Source organism: Coloeus monedula (genome assembly GCF_965178545.1).
Source record: "Coloeus monedula genome assembly, chromosome: 18".
Classification (NCBI taxonomy): domain Eukaryota; kingdom Metazoa; phylum Chordata; class Aves; order Passeriformes; family Corvidae; genus Coloeus; species Coloeus monedula.
The window spans coordinates 2,021,006-2,033,844 of record NC_138798.1 but is presented as its reverse complement, the minus strand read 5'-3'; the positions used below and the strand labels follow the sequence as shown (position 1 = coordinate 2,033,844).

Genomic DNA, 12,839 nt, shown 5'->3' with positions numbered 1-12,839 from the left:
CAGGCTGGGATTGCATTTTAGCCGAGTTTGTGCCCGTTCCAAGTTGGCAGGCTGGGAGTGCTGCTCCATGCACTCCATCACGTTTGTATCTCCATATTGCCCAGTAAATGCAGGACACACTGTTCGGGGCAAAGTCCTGCCAGGGCTACCAAATGTGTTCCACGCTGCAAGCAGCTTCTCCTTGTGCCTTTGGGGCTGCAGAGGGGGCCACGCTCACCCTGAAGCAGCTCCATCGATTCCCAGTCCTGGGGAGCTCTGGCACTTCCCCCCAGCTGCCTCCCCTGGAGATCTTTCGGAGAAAGTGGCAGGAAAGGCAGTGCTGGAGGGGGCACATTTCCGTGGGGCCTCCTTCACCCCTGAGGCAGAGATATCTCGAATAAACGGGCCCTGTTGCAGGGTAGCTTCTGCCCAGCTCCCTCTGGATCCCGCTCTCACATCTCTCTAATTGCATCATCAAATGCCATGCACGGTGCAGTGTTTTAAAGGTGGCCAAGTGCTTTTTAACAGGACACTTTTCTGTCTGACAATTCTGCTCTTCAGAAAGCATTTCATGGGAATGAAATGTCAGTTTTGCCACATTTCCAATTGGCTGTCATGTTTTGTTCCTTTTTTCCCCCCCCTCTCATTTCAAAATTATAAAAAAGGTAATTAAGCCATCTTAGTGGTAACAGTTGCTTCTTGGGTCATGGTTCTATGAAATATTTCAGCAGCTCCTTTCCATATTTTCGAGCACGGACATGGCAGAATTTTTGTCAGCTGGCAAACTGAAAGGACATCAGATTTCTCAAGAAATTCCATTTATCCTTACAGCTCCCTTTGAGCTGGAAGAGCAACACTTTCCAGCATTTTATACGTGGGGAAGGGAGGTATAAGAAAACTAAATGATCCACCCAAGCTTCTAATTGAAGCCTGGTGCAGAGTAGGGCCCACACACGTGCCATTCACCATCCTTTCTCCAGCTCATGTCAGCTCTGGTAGGAATTTCTTATTCTTTTTCAAAGCCTTGGTCCCCAACACTTACAATAATTTTTGTGCCTGTGGAATTTGGGGGCAGATTTAAAGATATGAATCACTTATCTGAGGAACAGTAGGCTCAAACCTCCCATATGTAGGCTGGTTTAATTTGAATTTCTTGACTTTTCCTAAGTGAGAAGCTGAATGTAGTTTCTTCCTTCTTTCAACCTTCCTGGCTCTACTGATATCCAAAAATGCAAAATGACATCTTGTCTCAGCCCACCAGAGCAGATGCAATGCAAGGGATTAGACTGGAATTTTTTCCTAAAATGCAGCATTCTGAGATGCTTTTGGAAGACGTGGCTGGGGAGCAGCGAGCGATGTTCACTTGCTGCTCACCCAGCGAGGCAGGGCATGCACAGCAAGGGGAAGCTGGCATGCAGGGCATGCAGGGCATGCAGGGGATGCAGGGCAGCACGGCCAAAACCCACAGGGTCACCCTGAAGGGGAAGCCAAGCTTGAGTCAGCAGGAGAGTCTCAGCTGATGGCAAAAAGCATCTCCTAGCTGTGCTCAGACACAAGAGGATGAACAGCAAAGCTCCCTGGCTGAGGGATGGAGCCAAGGGGGAGGGCGGTGTTTTGGGGTGCAGAGGGTCTGAGAGAGGCTGGAACAGCTGGGTATGCAGAGGGATGTGGGTGTTTGAGCTCTTGCATCCTCATGCTCTGTGTGAGGACCACTGATGGAGGTAAAGGGGAGCAGCAGCTCCAGGAGGAGCTGCACAGGGGTCCAGAATCCTGCCCAGGTGTGCAGGAACTGTGTCCTGTAGCTCTTCATCCTTGTTGGAGCTCTTCATCCCGAGATTTGGTTCAGAATAGACAAAAGTAGCTGTGTGAAGATATCTGTAGTGCAAGAGCTGTGTAGGAGGATATAACGAGCTTCTGACAGATGGAAAAAGCCTGATGAATCCTGGAGTCATGGATGAGATCCAGTTGTCCTGGCGTGTGTGTCCCCCCCAGCATCTCCTGCCCTTCAATTAACCTTTAATTAACCTGGATTTGACCTGGGTGAAAAGTCAGGTTTGAAGTTTTCAGACACAATATAAAGGAAAACATGGGAATTTGAGGGAATGGTGATGTGAATTTGTTAAAAAAACACAATTTTGGTTGGGAAAGAAAAAATTTAAAAAGTGGTGTTTTGGTTTGTTTTTTTCTTTTTTTTTGCCAAGCCCTAATGATTTTTTTCAAAAGTGGTTGATTAAGTCTAATGAAAAAAATTATGAAATCCATTACTGAAGGCCTAATTCTCTATTTCATGTAAATTAGAAGTCAGTCTGAAATGAAGCCATGCAGGTGTCTTGCAGGGGAATTACTTGGTCCAGCGTAATTACTACAGAGTAAGTGAATGTTCCTCTGAAAAAAAGCAGAGGAGGTGATAGGAGAGGGGCACATCAGCTTTGAGGCATGTTGTTTGGAGATATGAATGCCTGTGGAAAAGCAGGAAGGAGACAATTAGAAAAATAGCAAGTAAAATTCTGTTACAGAGAATATTTTTCATCAGATTGGTTATGCCAGGCATGGATTTAACCCATCAAGCCAGTAAAGCCTTTCAGGCAAAAATAAGGATATCATAAAAGCAGGATGAATTAATTCCTTCTCAGAGGAAAAGACCACCCATCGAGTTGTGAACTCACTTTGATCCAAGCACATGAACCCAGCTAGAACTTGAAGGAAATTTTTAATGGTGTAACATGAGCTCCAACTGGCCATGAGGCATGGGGCAAACCCATCACAATTCACTGTTAAGTAACGCTCCAGGTCTCAGCAGTGCTGTTTCACTCCACCATATAACTAAAAGATCCCTCTTGGCTTTGCTTTTAATTAATTAAGTCACAGTAGTGGCGAGCGTGGCGCTGCAGCAGTTTCTTCCTGCCTAATTGTTCTCCAGGCATATTTGCAGCACTCCTGTTGTAATCCCAGGCTCGTTTCAGGAGTCAGGCTGCACAAATGAAGTTCCTGCTATTAAAAACAGTTTGTTTCCTATTCCTTGGCAATCTGTTCTTAACGCTGAGCCTCGCTGGAGCGTGGACTTTTTATTTTTGGCAATTTTTTTAAGCCAAAAAACGATGACATTTACCAGCTACCACACTGCTCTCAGACTCTAGCCATGCTCAGGAAATCAAAGTTTTCCATGTCAGCATCATATTATTTTCAGCAGCATCAGTCTGATGTGCCCAGTTTGATAGATCCTGGTGCAATGGCATAATTATTTTCCTCCCTCAGTCTAGGATAACTCACTCCTTTTCTCTCCTTCCTGCATTATGGTCTTTGAGCAATGAAACTCATTTTTTCCATGCAGACGCTCCTAATATTAGAAGATAGCGCACTCCCAAAGGTTTGCAGGCAGGAGGATGTATTTTATATCACACTGCTCTTATTCCCCATCTTAAACTGCAGGACAGACACAGCAAATTAAATCAATTTATGCTTCGTCACATCTGTTTCATTTGTATCAGACTGGTGCCACAGAAGCAGAAACCATTCTTATTCTCTCCACACTGCTCAAGCTAAAGTTGAGTGGCTTTACACATAATGAAACTCATACTTCAGCTCTTTAAAATGATTGGACCTGGTTTATGTTTTTAAAGCAGAGTGACTCGTGGTTGCAACCTGTCTGTTGTTGATGGGAGAAGGAGTATTTCCTTTCGCCCTCTCTGTTCACCTCTCTGGGTTTATCCATAGATCTGTAGCTAAGGCAGTCCCTGTTGTTCCCCAACAGGATCAGGACAGCCCCAGGTGTGAAGATCACGGACATCAGGGTCAGTGATGCAGACCAGTGGGGGGTGCAGGAGGAGACGGACAGCGCCAGGACCACGGCCACCCTCACCTGTGTGCACAACGACCCGGGCGCCGAGGACAGGTGAGCCCTTCCTGCATGACCCCGTGCCAAATGCTGCCAGACACACACAAACACTTCTGCAATGAGCCATCATATTCCTCCTCAGCCTCCTTGGAAAGGCTATAGGTGATCTGATGAAAGCTTTTCTCTCTTTTGTTTCACTTCCGAGCCTTTGGAAGTGGATTATTTAATTAAACTGGAGGCAGCCCCCAGTCCTAGCTCACATCTGCTTTTCATGACCCTTCAGGGCAGCAGAATTGCTGTTGCCAAAGAGCCAGCAGAAAAAAATGAACTAAAATAGAGAAATATGGAGAACAATTGAAAGCAATATAGGACAATGCTGCCTTCTTTATTTGAAAGCTGTGAAAGTAACAGCAATTCACTGTTATTCATTATTGCTGCAAAACTCCTCTGAGCATCTCTGAACTCTGAGAATGCTCCGTCCGTTTGTTATGGGAAGGGTCCCACCAGCTGGATCAAAGGTAATGAGAAATGTACATTGTTAGTCAGAATTACGGATTGTACAAACCAAGCAATTTCTCCCCATTATCCTGCAGTTACTCTACAGTTAAAGTACACGTGCATAAACTCAGCTAGGAATTGTATAATAATTAGGAAATCACAAAACTTTATGTCAAGATTTTTATTCGCAGAGTCTTTTGCATCCATCTTTTTTTCTGAAAACTTCTGTTAAGGGGGAAGACGGTTGCTAGTAATTGCTTAGACCTAAGAAGGTTACTGTCAGAGGTTTGGAGTACAAAGAGAATTTCTACTCTGTTTAGTTTCTGAAGCTGTATTTGAGGAGCAAACAAATCCCATCCAGCCCTGGGTACCTGCCACAGAGGTGTTGAGGGGAAAGATATTTAATGTGGAAAGATATTTAATTACTTTTTAGCAACAGGCACTGCTGAGGAGAGTTCTCCTGGCTGTGTAAAACAGGCCTGGTGAACAGCAAGGGAAAAGTGCCTGGGTCTCTCCAGCACCGAGGCAGAGTGGAGGCGACTGAGTGGGATGCAGACATTTGCCTTGTAAGCCTGTGAAGTGAGGGGAGGTGATTCCCCACTCAGAGTCTCTGCAGAGATGCTCCAGAGCCTCGTGGCATGCATTCCAGGCAAGCCCTTCCCTTCATTAGCTGTTCCATGCATTTGCTCCCCAACTGAAGAAAAAAAGAGGGATAGGAGAGAAAAGGAAAGAAAAAAGGCAAGGAGAGAAGAAAAAGGCGAGGTGGGGGAAGACTCCTCTTGTTTCTGAAGCACATTTGTAAGATGCAGTTCTGAGGTGATGCAGGAAGCTCCAGCCACCCTCCATCCTTACTTTGCTGGGGTTTCGTGGGCTGCTGCTGTGATAAAGCAGAGCTCTGGCTGCTGCCTTTGGCACTTTGTCTCCAAGTCCACTGTCTTCTGACAAGGTGTCCCAGCTGCCCCCAGAGCTGCTGCTGAAGCCAGTGGGTCCCTTTGGGGGGTGGGAGTGCAGGGGCCTGGCTCAGAGGGGACCTTTGTGCCTGTCCTGGAGCTCTGAGGTGACACACGGGTCCAGCAGGGAGGGCTGAGCCTGGCTCAGCCCCGGTGGCTGATGTGGGTGGCTGGGCAGGGTCTGCTCCCTGTGACCCTCACTGGGCTCTTTCCTCCAACAACTGTGACCTCTGTTCTCTTTGGAGCGAAGGTGGAAAGCCATCAGTTTGAAAGTGAAATACTGAGGTTAAAGGAAGACTAAAGAGCATCTGGTGTTACTGAAATCAAAATGAAGGAGCTATTTTTAAATTTGGACCAAAAAACCAAAATAGCCTGAACACTGAAACTTACTGCCTTGTATGTGGTTTCACTAATCCATGAAATTATACCTGTCACAGTAACTTAGTTTTTATTAAAACTGAGTTTTGCTTTGTGTTGAACTGTTAAATTGCACAAAAGCAATGAATCTCAAGTTAATTAATACTTTGACCCTTTCCTTTGTGAGATTAGTTTAATATTTTTGGATTAATTAAAGTATGCAAATAGAAACTGCTGAAAGATCACTTCCAGATTTGCAAATATTGTAGTGCTTAGTGTAAATATTTAACTTTGATCTTTACTTTAATTTGCCTTTTTGGTCACAATGGTGGCCCTCCTGTTTCTTTTGAAGAATGTCAAGTGTTTATGTGGAAGTTCTGCTGTTTCATTTAAATGATCAGAGACCTGAACTTGCTTCTCTTAAGGTCAATGTGACAAAATTGTCGCTAGACCCCATTCATGTGCTTCTCATTTTAGCAATCCAAGGAGCTTCATTAAAGGCAGTTTATGTCTGAGTGAGAGTGCAGGAGCAATCTCTTTCATGGCAGAGCAGAAGCTATTAGTAAACAGAATCCTATCCACCTCGGGGGAGATGCTTTTTTCTCTCTTGGAATTAATTTCACTTCTGCTGACTCGCCCAGCTGGTAGAGGAGCAGTGGGTAAGCCAGGACTAAGCCTCTGAGCCGAGCTTAGCTTATTTCTGGGTAAGAATTGGCTGAGTTCATGATGGGTTTGAGCTGCCCTCGGGCTTTGTGCGGGGGGGGAAAGCCCTGTCAGCCCCGTGGGCTGGCACAGCTCCGGGAGCTTCGGGGAACCTGGGAAGCCCCCGCGAGTCGGAGCCCTCCCGGTGCCCTTCAGCCCGAGTCAGCTCTGCTCTGGCTGCCGCTGCTCAGCTCTGATAAGAGTCCCTGACAGACCCTGCCTGCAGAGAGAGCCGTGGCTCTGGGCTGTGACATGTTCCTAATCCCGTCTGCGTTCCTTTCAGCCCGACTTATCAGCTGGAGCATTTTCAAATTTGCTTACTTTTCTAATCTTTCTCCTTCTCCCCTCTGCAGTGTTACTGCTATCGTGAGTTTTTCATCTCCATTTCTCACATTTCCCTACGCAAATTGAGTGTCCATTAAAATGCTTTAAATTAAGACCTTTCCTCCTTTCATGCAGAGTGCATCATTGCCTTTCTGTGCATTACTTAAAAAAAATTCCTTATCACAATGTTTCAGGCAGTTTACATTATATTCTATTAAAAATCCATTTTGTCCCAGGTTGTAACAATTCATAGATTAAAGCCTTCCAGAGTGTGTTTTGTTAGGAACACATTCATCAGTTCACCTCTTTAGTAGTCCCATAAGTTTGCATTTAAAACCTCTTTTTTGATAATGTAGTTGAACAAAGAGAATAAAAAGACAAGATTTATTTTAAATACACACGCACCAGTATATGTGCCCACATCTTTTCTGATCTGTGTGGAGCCTTGCTTTGCCCTTACTTTTGCTATCTCAAAGGACTTTTCTGGAAGCTTGTTGAGTGAGGAGATTGATTGTTGCCATCTGCATCTCTTCTCCCTCGTGCTCTCTCCTTGGGGTAGAACTCTGAGAATCTCATTTTGGTGGGGGTAGTTGAAGCAGCAGTGTTTTGGCTCAAAAAGACACAGTTTATTCTTCAAGCACAAATAGTTTTGCTTTGTGCCTGCAGCTGGGACACAGCACTTCCATTTCGTAGGAAAGGATCTTTATGGATTTCTGCTTTGAGTACAGACACGTCCTGCAAGAAAGTCAGGGCTGGTGGGCTTTGCTGAAAACCAGGTGTTTTCAGCCCTCTGTGCAGAAGAGCTGAGCTGCTGAAGGGCTGGGATCTCACCCAGTGCTGTTGGGCTGCATGCTGAATTAGTGCAAGAAATGCTTTTGAAATACATGGCCAAAATTTGGGACTCTACCAGATACGAGTCCTTGGTGGTTTCCAGAAAACAGATCCCACTTTTATAAAGACCTTGCAGGCTTTTTGCACTGTATTTGCCAAAAGATGGATGGAGCCTTGCAATTCTCGTGTCCTTTGCTCCTGAGAGTTCTCTGGAAGCATTTCAGGAACATGCCACAAATTAGCCTGCAGTGGGACCAGGGCAAGAGGGCTTGAAAAAATGCCCTGAGAGCCTGGTCTGTCTTGGCAAGCTGTGGTACCCCATAACTCAGGGCTGACATCCCGAGGAATAGGATTTCAGGAGCTTTGCCAGAGTGATTTAGCATTTTATAGGATTAGGTTATTTCAAATCAGTGCTGAGCAGGAGCTGAGTTTCTGTGGTCTCATTTAAAGGCTCCAGAATATGACATATTTCATGGTGCTCGGTGTTCTCCTTGCTGGAAAGCTGAAGAACAAACTCCTCTTGTGCTCCAGCCTTTGGTTCAGGACAGAGGAGATGGCACCAACACAAAAGCTGAGGCCAGAGAGCTGCAACTCAGCTCTGAAAGGGAATATACTGAGAGATCACTTTCCTTCCTCAGGAACACTGTCATTAAATTGCATTGGATTATTACCAGGTAAGGAGAGTCTGATCCTTGACAAACTAGTATTTTAATCAGGAAGGTTATATTTATGCTAACTAGCAAAGTTAATAAAATCAATTTAACCTGCAGTGCTGAGTAGAGTGTTATTGAGACCAAACTGGTTCTTCTCACCTAGGGATTATTTTATCTTCATGTCTATAATACGTCTTCTGTCTCTCAGGATATCCATCACTGCATAAATTAAACTTGCATGAGGGGCACTCAGCATGCAGAACTAGAAAGAGTGAAATCTTCAGAGAGCTTTTTTCAAGTGTCCTCAGAAGTACTTATTCTGTTACCTGGAAATTTATGTATTTTATAAATTGATGCAGACCGCCTCAACTCTAACATTTGACATCCTCTGTCTTTAAACATGAATGAAAAATTAAGATTCTATTATGATCGTTCAACTGCTTTACTATTTCAAGAGGTGTTTACAGAATTCAAATTAAATTATTTTATAAAACTGTAATTTAATGTGTATATATATCTTTAAAACAGGAAAAGCCGTTATTTTATGTATTCATAAGCATGCAAATACATCTTCCTATTTTAAAATAATTCACTTATTTTCCTGCGCTTGTGACTACCCTTTGAACCAGGAATATCAGCCAAAAGATATAAAATTTGCTGCCAGTTAAGATTTGTGCATATATTTATTTAAAGTAAATATGTCTTATTGGAATGGATGATGAGCTGAGCAAAGATGTATCATTTGGGTTTGTTTTCAAAGCTTTGGGTATGTCTCGAAAACAAGAGCTGGGTTTCATTCCTCTCTGTGCTCACTTTGCCAGAGTTTGTGGCAAAGCTGGCACAAGGGACAGCTTTGAGCCTGTTGTCCCTGCACTGTGGGGAGCCCCATTCCCCACTGACAATTCCAGTCCCCACTTTGCAGAGGGCAACGAGCAAATGCCCCACCTGGAACCTGAGGCTTCCTGGGGTACTCAGCACCCTCTCTGCCAGACTGAAGTTCTCTCTCAGAGCTCTTTGAAGGTGTTTTGCACGGAATCCCCCAGCACTCTGCCCACACTTGGGTCCTGTGTTGCCTCCAAGCCATCCAGAGCGGGAGTGTGGGGCAGAGATTCCCACTGTCTCCCAGCAGAGCCTGCTGCAGTGCAGGGCTTTGCTGAGCTGATCCACTGCAGTGACTTGGCCTCCGGAGGCTGGGCTGTGGCTGTGCCCAGTGTCAGCTCAGCACAGGCCTGGCTGATGCTGCACTGAGCAGTTTGGTGCTCCTGTAAGATAAATAAGCCCAGAAAGACGGGCGGCTGCAGCCGCTGTAGCACACAGCAGAGTGCTGTTAGCCATGCTGGGGAGGGCATGAGGCCACGCACTCAGACACTTCCTGATGTGTTTATTGCCAGAGGAGCTCTCTTGGCCCCAGGACACGGAGTGTGTAAAGTGCCACCAGCAGCAGCAGTTGTCTGACAGAAGATCAATTGCATGTGTTGCTGTGCACAAAGGAGCAGTAACTGGTGCAGACAGACAGCCTTGCTCGGTCTTATTTTAGGCCATGCAAAGGCAGTGGGCTGGATGCCATGGAGTTCACATAGTACTATAGAGTGAATGAGTAAGAGGAGCAGAGGGAGAAAAGAAACACAAGGAGGTGTGTAAAGCAGACAGGAGAGAATCCAGAAGAGCTGAGGGAAAAAAGCCAGGGAGATGGGAAGGGAAAGCCTCTGCTGTCACTCCCTGCCAGACTGGGCTGATGTAGGTGAAGTCATTGGACTTCCTCAGGACCTCTTCCCACCATAAAAGCCGTATTTCCATGAAGCCAGACTTCAGCTAGTTTGAAAAGGAAAGATTTGAATTAAAAGTTAGGGATGCTTTTAAGGTGTGGGAAGAAGCCACAAATGCTGTGGTGCTGCGTACTTGGGTGTTTCCCTCCTCTTCTCAGGCACGTGCTGCTTTCCTTAGGTCAGAGGTCTCACTGGCAAAGAAATTTGCTTTGGGTGTAGGGTGCCCATGGCCTTTAGATCCTGCAGGAGCTCATTCCCTGGCCTTTGGCCACCCCCAAGACAGCTCTGTCTCCTGAGCCATTGATGAAGAGGATTTTATCTTTAATGCACCAGTTTTCAGGCTGTGACCTCTATTGTGAGTGGCGGAGTCTGTTCTGCTTTGTGTAAAGAGCGTTCCAGTGAGAAGCATCTACACACATTTTCAAACATAAGCGACTCTACTGAGTCACAAAGAAAACCTGAGTTAGAAGAACTTTAACCTTTATTCTTCACATCTCTGCCTTTTTGTATGAAAGAACCCAGGCCAGCTTGGAAATGTTCCTTTTAGATGAAAGCACTGACACCTCACAGCAGCTTAGAGAGCACATAAAAATAATAGACAAATTAACAGCAGTAGGAGGGACAACTTATTGTAGAAAACTGTGGTGCGAGGATCAAACATCACTTCTGGAGGGTCTTTCTTCCTCTTTTATTATTTCCTTTTTTTTTCTTTCCATTCAAGGCTGAGAACAATGAAGTTGTTTGTCCATCTCCTGTAGGGAGCCTAGTAGCCTGGAAGCCACGTGAATTCCCTCCTGGCCAGCCAGCTCTTTGGGATGGCTGTTTGTGCCTCTCTCTCAGTTGGGCTCAGTGCTGCTCTGGCAGCACCTCCAGCAGAGCTTGGTCAGAGGGAACAGTGGCTGCTAGAGCAGATAATTGCTCCTGGCTCCAAGAAGATCATGACCTAGCCACTCTTCTTGTTCCGTCTTACTCCATCTTGTGTTATAACCCAAGGGAATCTTTTTGAACAAATGCACCTTTGGCAGCTGGAGCAGCCTGGCGTGCAGTGCAGGAAGCCCCAGCAAAATCAATGTTCTGTTGTCTGGAAATTTTGGAAAGTGAGGAATATCTTGTTGGAAGAACTCAATACAAACAGAGGCATGAAAATTACTTAGAAAATTGATGCTTGATAAAGATCTCTGGACTTGCCAAACCAGTAGAAAGCTTTGTGTAAATACGGAGCAATATGCAGAAAATTTCTTCTGGCAGCATTTTTTAAATGGGACTACAGTGAATTAGAAAAATATTAGGAAAAAAAACCAACAAAACCCAAACAGTGGAACTCCAGGCCCTTTGGTCTCTTCCTTGGTGCAGAGGTGAACATGCAGAGGAGTGGCTTAAATAAACTCTTCACAAATGTGGTCCATAGAACCTGATCCGAAGCCTATTCTGAGCAACAGAAAAGCGAACCAAATCATTCTGAAATCAGTCTTGTTTTTTAATTTGACCTAATTACCTCTGGCTTTGGTATATCATTCCTCGATATGAAGCTTAATATTGATGTAACAGTTGGGAAAGTTTAATTTCAGGGTAGGGTGGTCTGTATAATTAGGATTGCAAGAACGTGGCAGGGGAGGCTGGGAGCCAATTTCCAGTGCATGCAGATGAGTGAGTGACTGCTGAAATCATTATTCATCCATCGGAGCTTGCATGCTTTTTCCACGTTGGATGCCAAAGGGGATGATGACATATTCACAATCAATGGGCTTCTCCGAGTCTCTGCTGGCTTCCTGTCTCTCTGTCCTGTGCAGCATGTTTTAATGGCTGTGGGGAGGGTGACACGTGGGCTGCCTCAGGAGGTCCATGACAAAAATCTGAGCCATTGTGGGGAATTTCTAAAGCTTTGCAGAGTTCTGTGGGCACATTGCAGCCGTGCTTAACTGATAACTGAAGTCTGGGTGATAAAGCCCAGGTAACCATGGCTGCTGAATTCATCACTCTCAGAACAGATGTCCTGACTCCAGGAACAGAATGATTGTGTGTTGGATTTTGGGGGGGAGTGTTTCTAGAATTTAATCACCTTTTTTCCCTTGATGGCTTGAAGTAGCCTTTTCCTTGGTGTTTGCTGGGCTGAATGCCCAGGAAACACAATTCTTAGTACAGTTCATGTTAAAAATGTGGGGTCTGCACATGTTAAGGTATCTGTGTAGCACCTTTAGATACCTCCCATCACCTCACTGATGGGAAAGCTTCACTGACCCTTATGGAGACCACAGAAGGAAGGTGGGGATGTGATGCAAACCATTAGGCCACAGAAGCATGACCTGACTGTTCTGTAAATATTGTACTTCTTTACATACTCCCAGCTTGCAAACCTATTCCAGACTCAGGAGAGCAGCTTTATGTAGGGTGCCACTTAAGTACCCACTTGGTTTGAAGTACCTGCCTTGTTTCTGTGTGTGGCAGGTGTGATGATAAAGGAGGTACTCAGAGCCTGCAATTAGAGACACCGATCTGCAGAAAATATAAGTCTTGATGGTGAGCCATGTTCTGTATAATGACAGGCATTAGTGTGTCACACCTGAAATACTGTGGAAATCAGAAACCGGCATTTTCTGTAGCGCAGGAACATTTCTGGGTGTATTTCAAGTGTTGCTAAGGAATTTATTTTTGGCAACTGTACACAGGGATTTAAGTACCATAATTGGATTGTTCTTTGATATAATAGACTGGAAAAGATTATTGAATGAATGTGAAATCGGGGAGCTGGTGTTTGAGGTGTGTTTAATTCCCTCTTTTACCCATTTATGAATTTGGCTTTTAGCAAAGCCTACTGCCCACATTTGGATTCCATTCATGATGTGTTGACTTGCTTACTTAATAGCCAGTGCATTAAAGTACAAAAGCTAACAACTCCTTTATTAGGCATTTAGCCAAAATTTAAACTCATTTTATTGTTAGGAGG

General features: G+C 45.0%; 1 protein-coding gene across 1 annotated transcript in view; it reads left to right on the top strand.

Annotated features, from left to right (window-relative positions):
* Positions 1 to 12,839, top strand: part of TMEM132B (transmembrane protein 132B) — a gene marked incomplete at both ends in the record, with an annotated part of 217,227 nt that overhangs the window by 95,660 nt on the left and 108,728 nt on the right. The window contains one exon of the mRNA XM_082293634.1: positions 3,731 to 3,871. Coding sequence (XP_082149760.1) covers positions 3,731 to 3,871 — 141 coding nt within the window. The remainder of the gene's footprint in view (positions 1 to 3,730; positions 3,872 to 12,839) is intronic.